Genomic DNA, 12,616 nt, shown 5'->3' with positions numbered 1-12,616 from the left:
ACGGGGAGGGTGGTTGTGGAATCGAGTATTGTGGCCGCTCGGTTTGTGTGACCTCGAGCTAGCCTGTTCGCGACCTCGTTACCCTCCAGCCCCGAATGCCCCGGGGCCCACGTAATCTGGTGTTTGAGTGATGAATTTGTAGCCAATGGATTAGACGTGAATCTAGCTAATTTTTGAGGTATTCTGCCTGCTAGAAGGAGCCGACATGCCGCTTGGGAGTCGGTTACTACTTGTAGTTCTCGGTTGGTCGCGTCCCCGTAATGAACAGCCAGCACGATCGCCGCCGCTTCCGCTTCCGTAACCGTACAGTGCGGAATGGAGATACTGGAGACTTCTGTGTAAGTAGAGTCCACCACCACGACTGCTGCTGCGTTCGATGCATCCTGATAGAGGGAAGCGTCAACGTAGACCGTCTTCGGGCTCCGTCCCACTGTGTGTTTGAGGTAGTCTACTCGGGCGTTTCTTCTGCCTTCATTGTGAGTTGGAAACATGTTTTTTGAGAGCGGGTCCACGTGTACTCTGGCCCGGTACGGTGGAGGAATGTTTGTGGTCGACTGGATGGTGTCAATGTCCGCCGGGTAGCCGATGCGCTTGAGGATGTGTCGGTCTTCGCTGTGGAGAGCAGGCGTCCTCTCTGGGAAAGGAGGACCGCCTCTTGAATTTCCTCGAACGTGTTGTGTAGTCCCAAAGCTTCCAAGCTCACATTGGATGTATACGGTGGGAGACCAAGGGCATTCTTGTAGGCTACACGTATCAATGCATTGACTTTGTTTAGGTCTGCTCGGAGCAGGGTGAGGTATGGGAGCCCGTAGGAGAGGCGGCTGATGACCAGCGCCTGCATCAGACGGATCGTGTCCTCCTGCCGCATGCCTTTTCTGTTTCTGGCCACCCGGCGGATCATCTTAGAGATCTGCTGTGTTGTCGTTTTGAGCAGTTGGATTGTGTGGTTGGCCTTTCCGTCGCTCTGCAACCAGAGACCCAGGATCCGGATGACTGGCACTTCCCGGATTGGAGCCCCGTGTAGGAGGATGCTCGGTTGCCTGGTGATTTGTAGTTGTGTCTCTGTAAGCGGATAACTTCGGATTTGTCGGGTGAGCAGCAGAGCCCGCATCGAATGGCCTCGGTTTCGACGCAGTTTGCTGCCGCTTGGAGCGTGTCTTCCTTCGCGGCTAGAGAGCCGGTGTTTGTCCAGATCGTAATGTCTTCCGCATACAGGGTGTATCCAATGTTCGGAACCTGTTGCAGAGCCCTTGCGACTCCGATCACGGCGATGTTGAATAGGAGCGCGGAGATGATCGATCCTTGTGGCGTGCCCTTGTTGGGCATGTCTTGAGGGTCCGATCTCGTGTCACCCATTCCTATTGTTGCCGTTCGGCTGGAGAGAAAGTTCTTGATATATTGGAAGGTGCGCTTGCCGCAGTTGAGATTGCTGAGCTCCGAGAGAATGGCCTCGTGAGACACGTTATCAAACGCACTTTTGAGATCCAGCGCCATAATGATGTGTTCGCCACCCCTCGAGATGTTGGAAATAACCTCTTCCTTCAGGAGAAGGAAGGCGTCTTGTGTCGACAAGCCCGACCGGAAGACAACAAAAGATTGTTGTCTTCCATGTCGTGTTGGAGGCGCGTCTGGACGACTCGCTCGTAGAGCTTGCCCAGGCGCGATGTGAGAGATATAGGTCGTAGTGCTTCGATCACCGGCTTCTTGCCCGGTTTCGGAATTACTATGATCTCCGAGTGTTTCGACTCGAAGGGAATTTCATTCTTCGCCCAGAGCGAGTCATTGAGGTACTTGGTGAGGTCCCTGATCTGTGCCTTGCTCAGGTTGCGGATCATGGCGTTGGTAATTCTGTCTACTCCCTTCGCCATGTTTCGGGTGCACGATCGGACGGCGGCATACACCTCGGCCACAGAGATGGGAGCTTCGAGTGCAGGATTTTCCTTGCCCTGGTAGGTCGCCGAGCACGGTGGGGTGGTACTAGTACCGATGTATTTGTCCCTTAGAGCCTTAAGTAGTGCTGCGTCGTCTCCCGGGAAGAGGTGAGCAATGCGCTTCAGGGTGCGTGTACATTGTGACTTTGATTTAGAGGGGTCGATGAGGTTCCGCAGAATTGCCCAGGTACGGGAGGTTCCCAACGTTCCCCGCAGTGACTCGCAGAATGTTTGCCAATTTTGCTGTGCTAGGTTGGTGGCGTATGTTTGAGCTTCCTCCGTGAGCTGTGCAATCCGCAGGCGGAGGGGTCTGTTTAGGCGTTGCCTTTTCCATCTTCCCACGAGCCGACCGCGCTTCTGCCATAGCTCGAGTAGGTGGCGGACTACTTCTGGGGCTTCCGGTGTGCGGTGTATTGTTTCTGTTGCTGTTCTGTATGCTTGTCTGATGTCTTCGCTCCAGGCGTGAATAGACTGAATGGGACCTGACGGGAAGGGTGCAATGCGGAATTAGGGCCAGTCTGTGATATGGGCGGTGCCCAGACCCCTTCTAATTTGGGATGATGATATGGACGTGCTGAGTATGCAGTGGTCGCTGCCCAACGTTTCGCCTAGGTTCGTCCACGTGGCGTCGGCGACATTCTTCGTTAGGGTGAGGTCGGGGCAGGAGTCACGGGTGACACTGTTGCCTTCCCTGGTTGGATATAAAGGGTAGGTGAGGAGTTCCATTCCGAGGGTTCCTATTGCTCGTGCGACTGCCACTCCTCTTGCTGAGTTTGACTGATACCCCCAGTCAGGGTGGGGGGAATTGAAATCCCCAACTACGATGAGCTGGTTAGCTTGCGCCAGTCGATTGGCTTCGGAAAGGAGGTTGGTGAAATTGGCCTTTGCTGGTTTTGGTGGCTTATGCGTGTTAACCACGAACGTGCTCTTTCGGCCCCGTTTATTGGGCACTATCTCTATGGCTAAGTGCTCAATGTCCGGTTCCGATAAAGAGTGCTCGATGACAGTGATGTCTTTTGCGACGAGGACTGCAACCGTCGCCATGTGGGATTGGTGGATTGTGCAGTAGCCGGCTAGCGTTGGGGTTCTTTCGGCTCCTATCTCTTGCAGGCAGATAAGGTCAGGTCTTATGGGGGTGGTGCAGAGGTATTGCTTAAGGAGTCCTTGTTTTCGTCTGAAACCTCTGCAGTTCCACTGCCATATTTCTATGTGTTCGGTGTTGTTTGGCTTATGGTTTGGGGCCATATTGGGCGTCTAGGTGGGCTGGCGGGCCGGCATCGCTCCCAATGGAACTGGCACGGCTGCGATTGCGGGAGGGACCTTGCTCGCGTGACGAGGCGCGTTTGCGGCTTTGAGTCTAGAGCGCCTGAATTGATATTGAGTGAGAGTTCTGTGCAGCAGTTACCTGCGCGAGGTTGCCCACTATGGTTTCAATTTTAGCTTGAAGCACGCTGAATAGTTGGGTGACATTTTCGGTGAGGGAGCTGACTACTCTCTTCGCTATGTCCTGTAGTGTTTGCTGTAATGTTTGGTGTGTCACTACTTCATCGAATTGCTGTGGGGGTGTGGTGGGTGGCGGCGCAGTGTTTTGTTTGATTACTTTGTCTAGTTTGGCCATAGGCGCTGCGATCTTGGCGTCTTGTTCTGCTATCCTAGCATTTTGTGCAGTTATAATCGCTTGTAGTTTAGGGATTCGGGTGTCTGTTGGAGGAGCAGAGGAGTCCTTGCCCCTGCTTTCCCAGCTCACCTGCTTGGTTGTGTCTTGGGCGGGTTGCTGCTTCTTTCTCGGCATCGGTGTGGGTGGTGTCCGCATTTGTTGTGGGTGTGGCTGCTGATGCCAGGCTCGGGTTCTCGACCTGGATCGGCTCCTGGATTGGCTGCGGCTGCGGCTGCGGTCGGCTGAGTCCCCGTCCTCGGAGTCGAACCAGCGGTTATTGTAGATCTTGGGGAGGCGGTCCCATCGAGACAACCTTTTCTCTTCGTTGTTGCGGGTGGGTGGCAGCTGAAGCGCTATTGGTGGCTTCAGTCTCTGGGGGCAGTCTTTGGTGCCGGTTTCGTGCTGACCACCGCAGAGTCCGAATTTCGGCTCACTAACGTGGGTGGGGGGTGGGTTCCGCATACCGCACCGGCGGCAAACCGGCGTGTTGGGGTCTGGACACACATCCGGGCGATGTCCCGGCTGGATACACATCCGGCAGAACTCCCAGGCCGGCCTATACTGGTAGCATGGGTATTCACACCCTCCGTGGTAGACCAGCTTGGGTAGGTGGGATCCTTCTATGGTGAGCAGTGCCGTTGTAGATGCACCCAAGATGTGGGCGTCCAGAATCTTGATGCGGGTGTCCCGCACCCACAGTCCTTCCATGAGGGTTTCCCTTGTGTTGTTGGGGTCGAGTCCGTGAATGATCCCTCTGATGGTTTGCGGTGAGAACGGGACGTATGCTCTCACCGGGTGGGCTTGGTTGTCCAGCTTAAGGTGGGTGAGTTGGCAGATCTCGTCAGCGGCCTCCTCGTGCGGGGTGCTGACTATCAGGATGTTTGAGCCCATGTGGGGGCGCACGACGTATTTCCCCTCCGCACGGTTGGGGTTCTGGCAGGACTTGACAATAGCTGCCGCGATAGCGTGGTTGGGGTATTTCTTGAGGGCTAGGCCTCTCGTCGGCCGGATGACTACCTTCAGATCTCCCTTTGGTAGAGGCGGCAGTCTGGGGCGACGAGGACCGGGCTTTCGGGTTATGCCTGGGGACAGGAGGTTGCAATTCGACGGAGTGCCACTCACGGATATGGCTGATTCTGATGATGAGGAGGTCTGTGTTTCCCGGGCGGCCCTGCGGAGCTTCTTCGCCCGATGCTTGCTGAGAGCGTACTCCCACGCGGGACCGTGGGTAGGGAAGCTCGCAGCTGAATCGGACGACGATGTCAGGAGGCCTGGTTCTTGCGTGAAGTAATCACGAGAGTCCATATCGGAGTCTTAGTCAGGGAGGTTGACCATGGATGGTGTACGTTGGTGGCCGTTGGAAGGGCCCGGACCATGGGGCGAAACTTCGGGGGCCATTGCAGCAGTCGGGGCGGCGGTTTTACAGTCGGAGAGCCTGGCGCGGCAGGGCCGCGCAGGCAACGTCCGATTGGCAACCGGTTTAGCGGCTGGGCTCAGGAGCGGCGGGCGAAAAAGCGTGGGAGTACAGGTGGTGGCGAGCCCGTCAGGCCGTTCGGCGGGATGTGACCAAGGCTGCTGGAGGCGCGATAGCAACCGTCGTCGGTATAGAGGGACGACTCGCTGGTTATTGGGGTGGGGCGGGAGCCCATCCGCAACACGTCTGCGCCGGTCGGCTGTCGCGGAGCGAGTCCTAGCCTGGCGGAGGCCACAACACCGCTGCTTCGGTGGCAGCCTTAGGTAGCAGAGGTAATTAGCACCATCCATGAAGCTGGCTAGAAAGCAACTACGGTCCCCTCGCCCTCCCTCTCAACTCCCTCGTAACTAACTCCCTCAGTTTCGACAATCACTGCGCGGGCACCGCCAGCCCCGCTGGCCCGGCGCCCGCTTAGCTCTCCCTGAAGCTTCGTTTTCTGCCGTTACTGGGAAGCGAGCGTTGGCCGATGTGGACAGTTTTATGGTCCTCGCTCGCTGTGTTCGCTTGCACCTTTCCTGCATCGTGCTGTGGTGCATGAATACTTCAAGAAAGAATATGAATTGTCGAGATTCTACTGTAGTATTGCGCAAATTATAAAAAATATTTCCCTGCCACAGAATTGCCCATTATATACTTGGGTTCACATTAAATAGATAAATTTGCTGTACATTATTTCACTCTTACAATGCAATGGAGGCTGACTGGAGAGTGCATGAAGGAACCCCAGGTGGTCAAAATTAATCTGGAACCCTCCGCTACTACGTCTTTCATAGCCCACCTTTGGTTTAGGAACCTATACTGCAACATTCCATTTTTCAAAATTATCTCTTACGCGTTACAAAAAGACCTGAATACATCAGATGCAGTTCAAGTGTACCTACTGTGAGCCACCTGAGGCCTATGTCAGTGCTTGTGTAGGAAAACAAAAGATTTATAAATGAGTCGAAGGATGTCTGCTAAATCCAACATACAGTCTAGCTTAACTACGGAAATCTGTTGGGTGTTTCAAATGCGAAAGGCAAAATTTTGATGCATAAGAGCCCTTTGTAAAAGGCACAGTCCGGAAAACAAGTCACCTTAAATGTGTCCTTGGTAAACTTAAACTGTTAGGTTATTGTCAGCACCAACATAAGCCTCCTGGGCATACATATTCTCATGCAGTGTCGCCTCATCTCGGATGAGGTCACCGCACACCACGTTCAGCAGGTGCGCCTTGTAACATCTATTAACGAGGAAAATGACAAACTGAATCGACATTTGCTCGCCAGTAATGAGGAGATCTGCAGACTGTCAGCTGCAATGGAGATGAAAAGGACTGAAGCTGAGAAGGTCAGTACATATACTACCTCCTTCTGTAATGCTTTTGTTTTATTTTCCCCTCGGTTCTTAGCATTCATTTTGCATTTGAACTGGTTGCAGAAATGTTTCCTGTCTTCTCTTATGTATGACAGCAAGTCTTCTTGCAGTGCTAAGCTCTTATTCAAGCAAGCAGAGTGCAACCTTGTTGACATGCTTTCAACGAAAAAAAAAAGAGACGATATTGTGAATTTCTGATTACACAGCTCTGTTGATTATAGCGCTCTGATTTGCAATTGCAGTAACGCCTCAATAATACATTACCAAACAATGCAACTTTAAAGGGCCCGTCCATTTCGGTTATACGCTGTAATTGTTACGTGCCCTCTAGGCAGTGGTGTAGCCAGAAATTTCGTTCGAGGGGGGACTCATGTTGCAGCTCGGCCTCCTCCTTAAGAGGAAGCTTTAGCTCGGGTGCTGTTATTTAAATACATGTACAAGGGTAATTCGTTTTTCCTCGCAACAACCGAACCAAATTTGACGATGTTTGTTGAATATAAAAGAAAAACTTCAATTCTAGTGACTGTTGGTTTCGAATTTTTCATTTAGGCGGTCAATTCTATACTAAAGGTTGGCCAAAATCGCAAATTTTCAGAAAACGGAACTATCAAGTTTAAACTCAGTAACTCAACAATGAAATATCATAGCACAATTCTGTGAATTGCACCTAATAGTACATCTACAGCGGGAAAAATAGATATGTTAAACATGAATCTCAAAAAAATTAGTATTATGGAAATACGACTTTTGCAGAACCCGTGTACACAACGTAACCAATTCACGCACTATACAACTTGACACACCAAATTTGTCCGCATTGACTTTCCTAACTGTTGCCGTTTAAAGAACCGAGATATCTGTTCTTGGTACATAGCTATTATTTTGTAAGTGTCGTGCTTCTATGTTTTCGAGATTTCAAATTTTTCAAAATGTTGTATGCAAAATTCAGGCCGTAAAAGGAAATTCCGTTTCCAACAGACACTATAATTTACCTTCTCTCTCAAATGCAAAAAATTTCATTAAAAGCGATTAGCAGGACTATCTCAGAAAACCGTTTCTGCGTTTTACATGTATTTGAATAGGCCGCGTCGGATTGGGCCCCAGCTAAAGCTTCCTCTTAAACAATTTGTCGAGGGATCAAATAGATGAATAATAACTGCATTACCATTGTAAAAAACGCTGTAAACGAATTCTTGAACGCTACGCACTGTCCAAACAAGTAAAATGTGTATTTTTTCATGAACGAATATTCTCGTATGTGCCAAAAATTGTGCTCAAAGTAACTGATATCAATGCTTCCATGTTTTCATCTATTTAATAATAAGTAAAGAAAATATCACGCGAACTTTAGAACTATATCGGTTCGAAACCAGCAAAGCAGCGCATGCCGCTGATATGAAAAATGCAAAGGCCATGAAATGAACAAGTTGAGGACAATTATGTTAATGAAACTTAGTCATTCAAGAACCGTGTTTACAATGGCCAGTGAAAAATCTCCATGCCGCTGTCATTTGTTCCAATGCATTACACAGGAGCAGCTGTCACCGGTCGTGAATCGTGAGTAATGGCACCGAAATTATAGTAGCAACAGAGAGCACGTATAAAAATCAGTTCTGCAAGCTATACGAGGGCGAGTCAAATAAATGTGAGTAAATGCGAATATATGACAAACGGCGTACTTTATTAAAAAATAGTCTTCATGAGAATTAAGACATTTGCGCCATTGACTAACGAGTCGCATGATTCCCGTCTCATAAACGCCTTAGGTTGCTGCTTCAAAAAGTCTGTAACTGACACTTTCACGTCATCGTCCGCACGAATCTAGTTCCGTTGAGCTGTTTTTCGGTTGCCCCAGAATGTGGAAGTTGCAAGGGGACAGGTCTGAGCTGTATGACGGATGTTGCAGGGTTTCACACTTGAACTTTGCCAGTTTTGTATTAACCACATCAGTGACGTGGGGATGAGCATTGTCGTGGAACAAGATGACCCAATTCGTCAATTTTCCACGTAGTTTGTTCTTGATTGCGATACGCAGTGGTTCCGGCGTTTCACAATATCGGAAACAATTGATAGTCTCTCAAGATTGAGCAAATTCTATCACTAATGTCCCCTTACGATCGAAAAAAATGTCAACAACACCTTTCCGGCGAAAATGATGGCCTTTGCGTTCTTTGGCACTGGTAAATTCGAATGTTTCCAGTGTAAGCTTTGCCGTCGTGTTTCAGACTCGTAGTAGTGGCACCATGGTTCGTACCCGATCATAATAGCAAACAAGAAATCGTCATCCTCATTGTGATACCGGATCAGATTAGTCTAAGCAGCGCCAAACTTCTGCGTCTTCTGGCGGTGGATCAAAATCTTGGGCATAAATTGCACACACAAGAGCCGATAACCGAGGTGCTCATGAATTATGGCGTGAACCGAGCCGTGACTGATTTTCACGTGCTCTGCCAGTTCATCGCTGCTTGTCCTCCATTCTTGTCTCATCAGCTCATCAACCTTTGAAATTGTGCAGGATGTGACTGCACGATAGCATTTGCCCCGTCTTGGAATGTCTTTGTAACTTTCCCATTCTTCTTTGAACCGTTTGCTCCCACGCTTTACAGTGACCAATGAAATGCAATGTTCACCGTACACGGCAGCCATACGGCGAATAATTTCTTTTTGAGAAACACCTTTAGCTCTCAAAAACTTCGCGACACCACGGTGTTCAGCTTTTGGGGTGTCCATTATGTCAGGCAACCATGTTCAACCCAGTATATGAGAGCATTAAAGAACATTTATCCTCACACATGCGTCCCACTTTTGTAAATGAGAGATGCCACTCTGCTACGCGCATGCCTCGCAAATAATGAACAGAACCATTATTGCGACTCGCACTCGTGCATTAGAAATGCGAAGATACAGCTTGATAAAGGGCAAAAAGTGTGACTGGAAACAAAGTTCATTGCACGTAAACACGAAACCTCACAACAAGATATTTAAATATACGTATAAGTCTCCAATAAATCTACGTATCTAAGAAAACGTCGCTGTATATAATGCGTCAAACAAAGCGAATAAACATGTGGCGCGATCACAGATTCACAGTATCCTAGATTCCGCCCCAATTTCATGCACTTCCCGCGATGTATCGCGCGCGACGGAAGGCGGTGCGCTTGCTCCTCGCTTTTTTCCTTTGCGCACACACGACTGAGCCACCATCGTCGGCTCAGCCATTCCACCCCCCCCCCCTACGCTATCACTCGCACATACAGCATGCGGCACGCGGTCACGATGTTATCACCCTTGGACTTTATTCGAAACATGAGGGCGACGGCGACGGCAGGAATGCGCCTTGAGTGTCCATATAATTGCTATCGCAATAATATAATAAGAGTATCTGGCAACTGAAGCGTCCCGTGGCTCATTACTTTCCACAAAAGAAAAAGTAACGAAATCGAACTTTCACCACGCGGCAATTCGCTGCGCCGCAACAATGTTTTTTTTTTTTCCTTCTGTGGGGCGGGGCACCGAAATGAAAAACCGCTTAGAAAAGTATGTTGGCCGCAATCGAATGCCTACTTTTGGCACCTAATGTGGCTACGGAAGGAATATCGAAGAAAGCATGAGACGCTTGGTCCACTGGGAACCAACCATACGCATACTGCTCGGTATCCTACACCGGCGAGACAATACTTTCCCTGGAAGTTCTGCAAAAGCGAACACGGTGCAATCTGTCGAGTCCCCACAGTGATGGCGGCGAGCGACCATTGTTTCTTTATCTCGTCTGCTAGCCAGAAAGTGTCCAAAACTCTGCCAGGCGAAAATCCACTCGGCGAGAGAAAACCGAACGCGCACCGAAGTGCGCCGCGCGGTGGTCGGGGCCACGCGAGAAAAAGGTATGCGCTCTGGCTGGCTCTGGCAGCCCGCGGGTATGGTAGCGAGAACAAAAAAAAATTGAAGAGGCTCAATGTGTCATCGCGAATAAAAGTCAAAGTAGAAAAAATATAAATAAGAACGTAGTTAGCTTGGCTGGCTTTAGTGTTTTGACATGGATGTTTTCACGTAGGTTAAAAAAATGTTGAAATTTTTTATGTGACATGGCAGCACAAATGAACCACCACAATGCTTCGTCTGATTGAACCTCGCTGCGTGCTTTGTCAACTTGTCTGCTAGTGTGTTGATTTGACTTGCCTCGTTGTGTGTTCCGATGTAAGACTAGAAAAATCAATGGACTTTTGGCGTCATATGTTCACAACAACATTAAACCCACAGAGTTCCGCAATTGAAAATCTAAAGCACAATTTTGGAAATGTCAATGCACCTTTCACATCAACAGTTTATGAGATTTATACCCATAAATTTTCGGAATTGACATCCATGCGCTCCATAGATTCGGTGGCCTCAGCGAGATGCCGCGGTGAGCCCGCTCACCATCAAAACGCCCTTGAAACTTTGTGGTCAGATGGGGCTGCTTGGCGTTATGTGACTCCCGGTGCATGGGCGTTGCCGCGAAATCCAGCCCGAGTTCGCTATCGTCGTGGTTAAATGTCTTTTCGAGCGTCAAATAGACATTCTAGACAAAATCTAGAATGATTTCCGGCGCCGGAGGTTGCTTTCGTCGGCGGTGCATGGACAGCATGAAAAACTTCGGGCGGGGGGGGGGGGGGCTGAAGCCCTATAAGCCCCTGGCTATGGGGCTTATGGGGCTTATGCCCCCCCCCCCCGCCTTGGCTACGCCCCTGCCCCTAGGGAGCGTTCTGTCGCAAGAATTTCTCAAATTGGTTCAATATTAGCCGAGATAGAAATATTTCAGTGCCACGAACCCATGATTTCAGGAGGCGAGCACCTCTGGCAAGAGAAACACTCTCCACTTGTCTTGTCTAGCCTCCGCAAGAGAACTTCCTTCCCTGCCTTCTCCCATACCGGAGCTAGAGGATCGTGTGACGCGCTCGTCATACGCCCCGCCTTAATTTTTCCCCTTGCTTTTTTGCAGCGCGGCGCACTTCCGTTGACGGTGTTGCACGCGAGCTCTTGCGTTTGCCTCGTTTTTTTGGGCATTGTGCACGAGAACACCTGACTATTGGTATAAGTCAGTGCTACACGAATCCATGATTTCATAAGGCGAGCACCAGTGGCAAGAGAGACACTCTCCACTTGTCCCGTCTAGCCTCCGCAAGCAAAGTTCCTTTCCCTGCCTTTTCCTATTCAGGAGCTAGAGGATAGTGTGACGCGTACGTCACAGGCCCAGCCTTAATTTTTTCCCCTTGGCTTTCTTGCTGCGCGGCGCACTTCCGTGGACGGCGTTGCGTTGACGAGGCTGTTGCGTTTGTCTCGTTTTTTGCGCGTTGCGCATGAGAACACTTGACTGGTGGTAGAAGTCAGGTGGCAGGCATAAGCAGATCACAGAGAATGATCGGGCGCTGAAACACGGTAGAAAATGAGTTTCGTTGTCTGCGTCCGTGTCTACACGACGTGGAGAACAAGCAGACGAAATGGAAGTGCATCTCTTTTGCTACGGTACGAAGTAAAACAACAATACGCGGACATTATGTTTGTGTGTTTTATCGTTTCTCCAAATTACGTCTATTGAAGCAACAGATTACAGAAATAACAGATGTTGCCTTGAAGAATACCCGTGTGACGCGCCACCTACGATCTCGTTTAGGAGAAGGGAGCGCAAGAATTCCAAGCGAGTTCGACTTCAAGGAAGCTGTCGCGTCACACGGCCAATAACAAGTGTTTAAATGTAGCCGCCAGACACGCATCCAGCGGTGTTTGGTGTTTATACAAGGACAAGAATGGGGGGGGGGGGTATTTGATGTGGAAAGACACACACCTCAGTAAGAATTAAAGTGCGCTAAATAAACATAGCGGTGCTGGCAGCGACGCTAGACACCCTGTGCTTGTGTGTTTTCCTTTGCGGGGTGGCAAGCCACTATAGCGTACGTGGCGACGCTCTGCTTGAAGTAGTGAAGGCAAGGCGCAGAAACGACAGGACAGAAGCTGGTCCTGTCGTTTCTGTTCTTCTGGAGTCCTGGTCTTCTGCGCCTTGCCTTCACTACTTCAAGCATGAACCAACTAGCCCAAACAAGAGTTTTACTTGAGGCTCTGCGTTATGCTGCAAACTATACTAAGACCACTAAAACGCAATATCTCGTGCATGGTGACCTCGTAGGCTTTTCTTTTCTTTTATTTACTGTGCCGGTGTCATTC

At 49.9% G+C, this 12,616-nt stretch overlaps 1 protein-coding gene across 3 annotated transcripts in view; it reads left to right on the top strand.

Moving 5' to 3' along the window:
- The window catches only part of LOC139052644 (kinesin-like protein KIF11), a 210,399-nt gene that overhangs the window by 160,665 nt on the left and 37,118 nt on the right, over nt 1–12,616 (top strand). For all 3 annotated transcript variants that reach the window (XM_070529709.1, XM_070529707.1, XM_070529708.1), the window contains exon 16: nt 6,224–6,391. In XM_070529709.1, coding sequence (XP_070385810.1) covers nt 6,224–6,391 — 168 coding nt within the window. The remainder of the gene's footprint in view (nt 1–6,223; nt 6,392–12,616) is intronic.

Source organism: Dermacentor albipictus, unplaced genomic scaffold, assembly GCF_038994185.2.
Source record: "Dermacentor albipictus isolate Rhodes 1998 colony unplaced genomic scaffold, USDA_Dalb.pri_finalv2 scaffold_28, whole genome shotgun sequence".
NCBI lineage: Eukaryota > Metazoa > Arthropoda > Arachnida > Ixodida > Ixodidae > Dermacentor > Dermacentor albipictus.
This window is presented reverse-complemented; position numbering and strand designations above follow the sequence as displayed.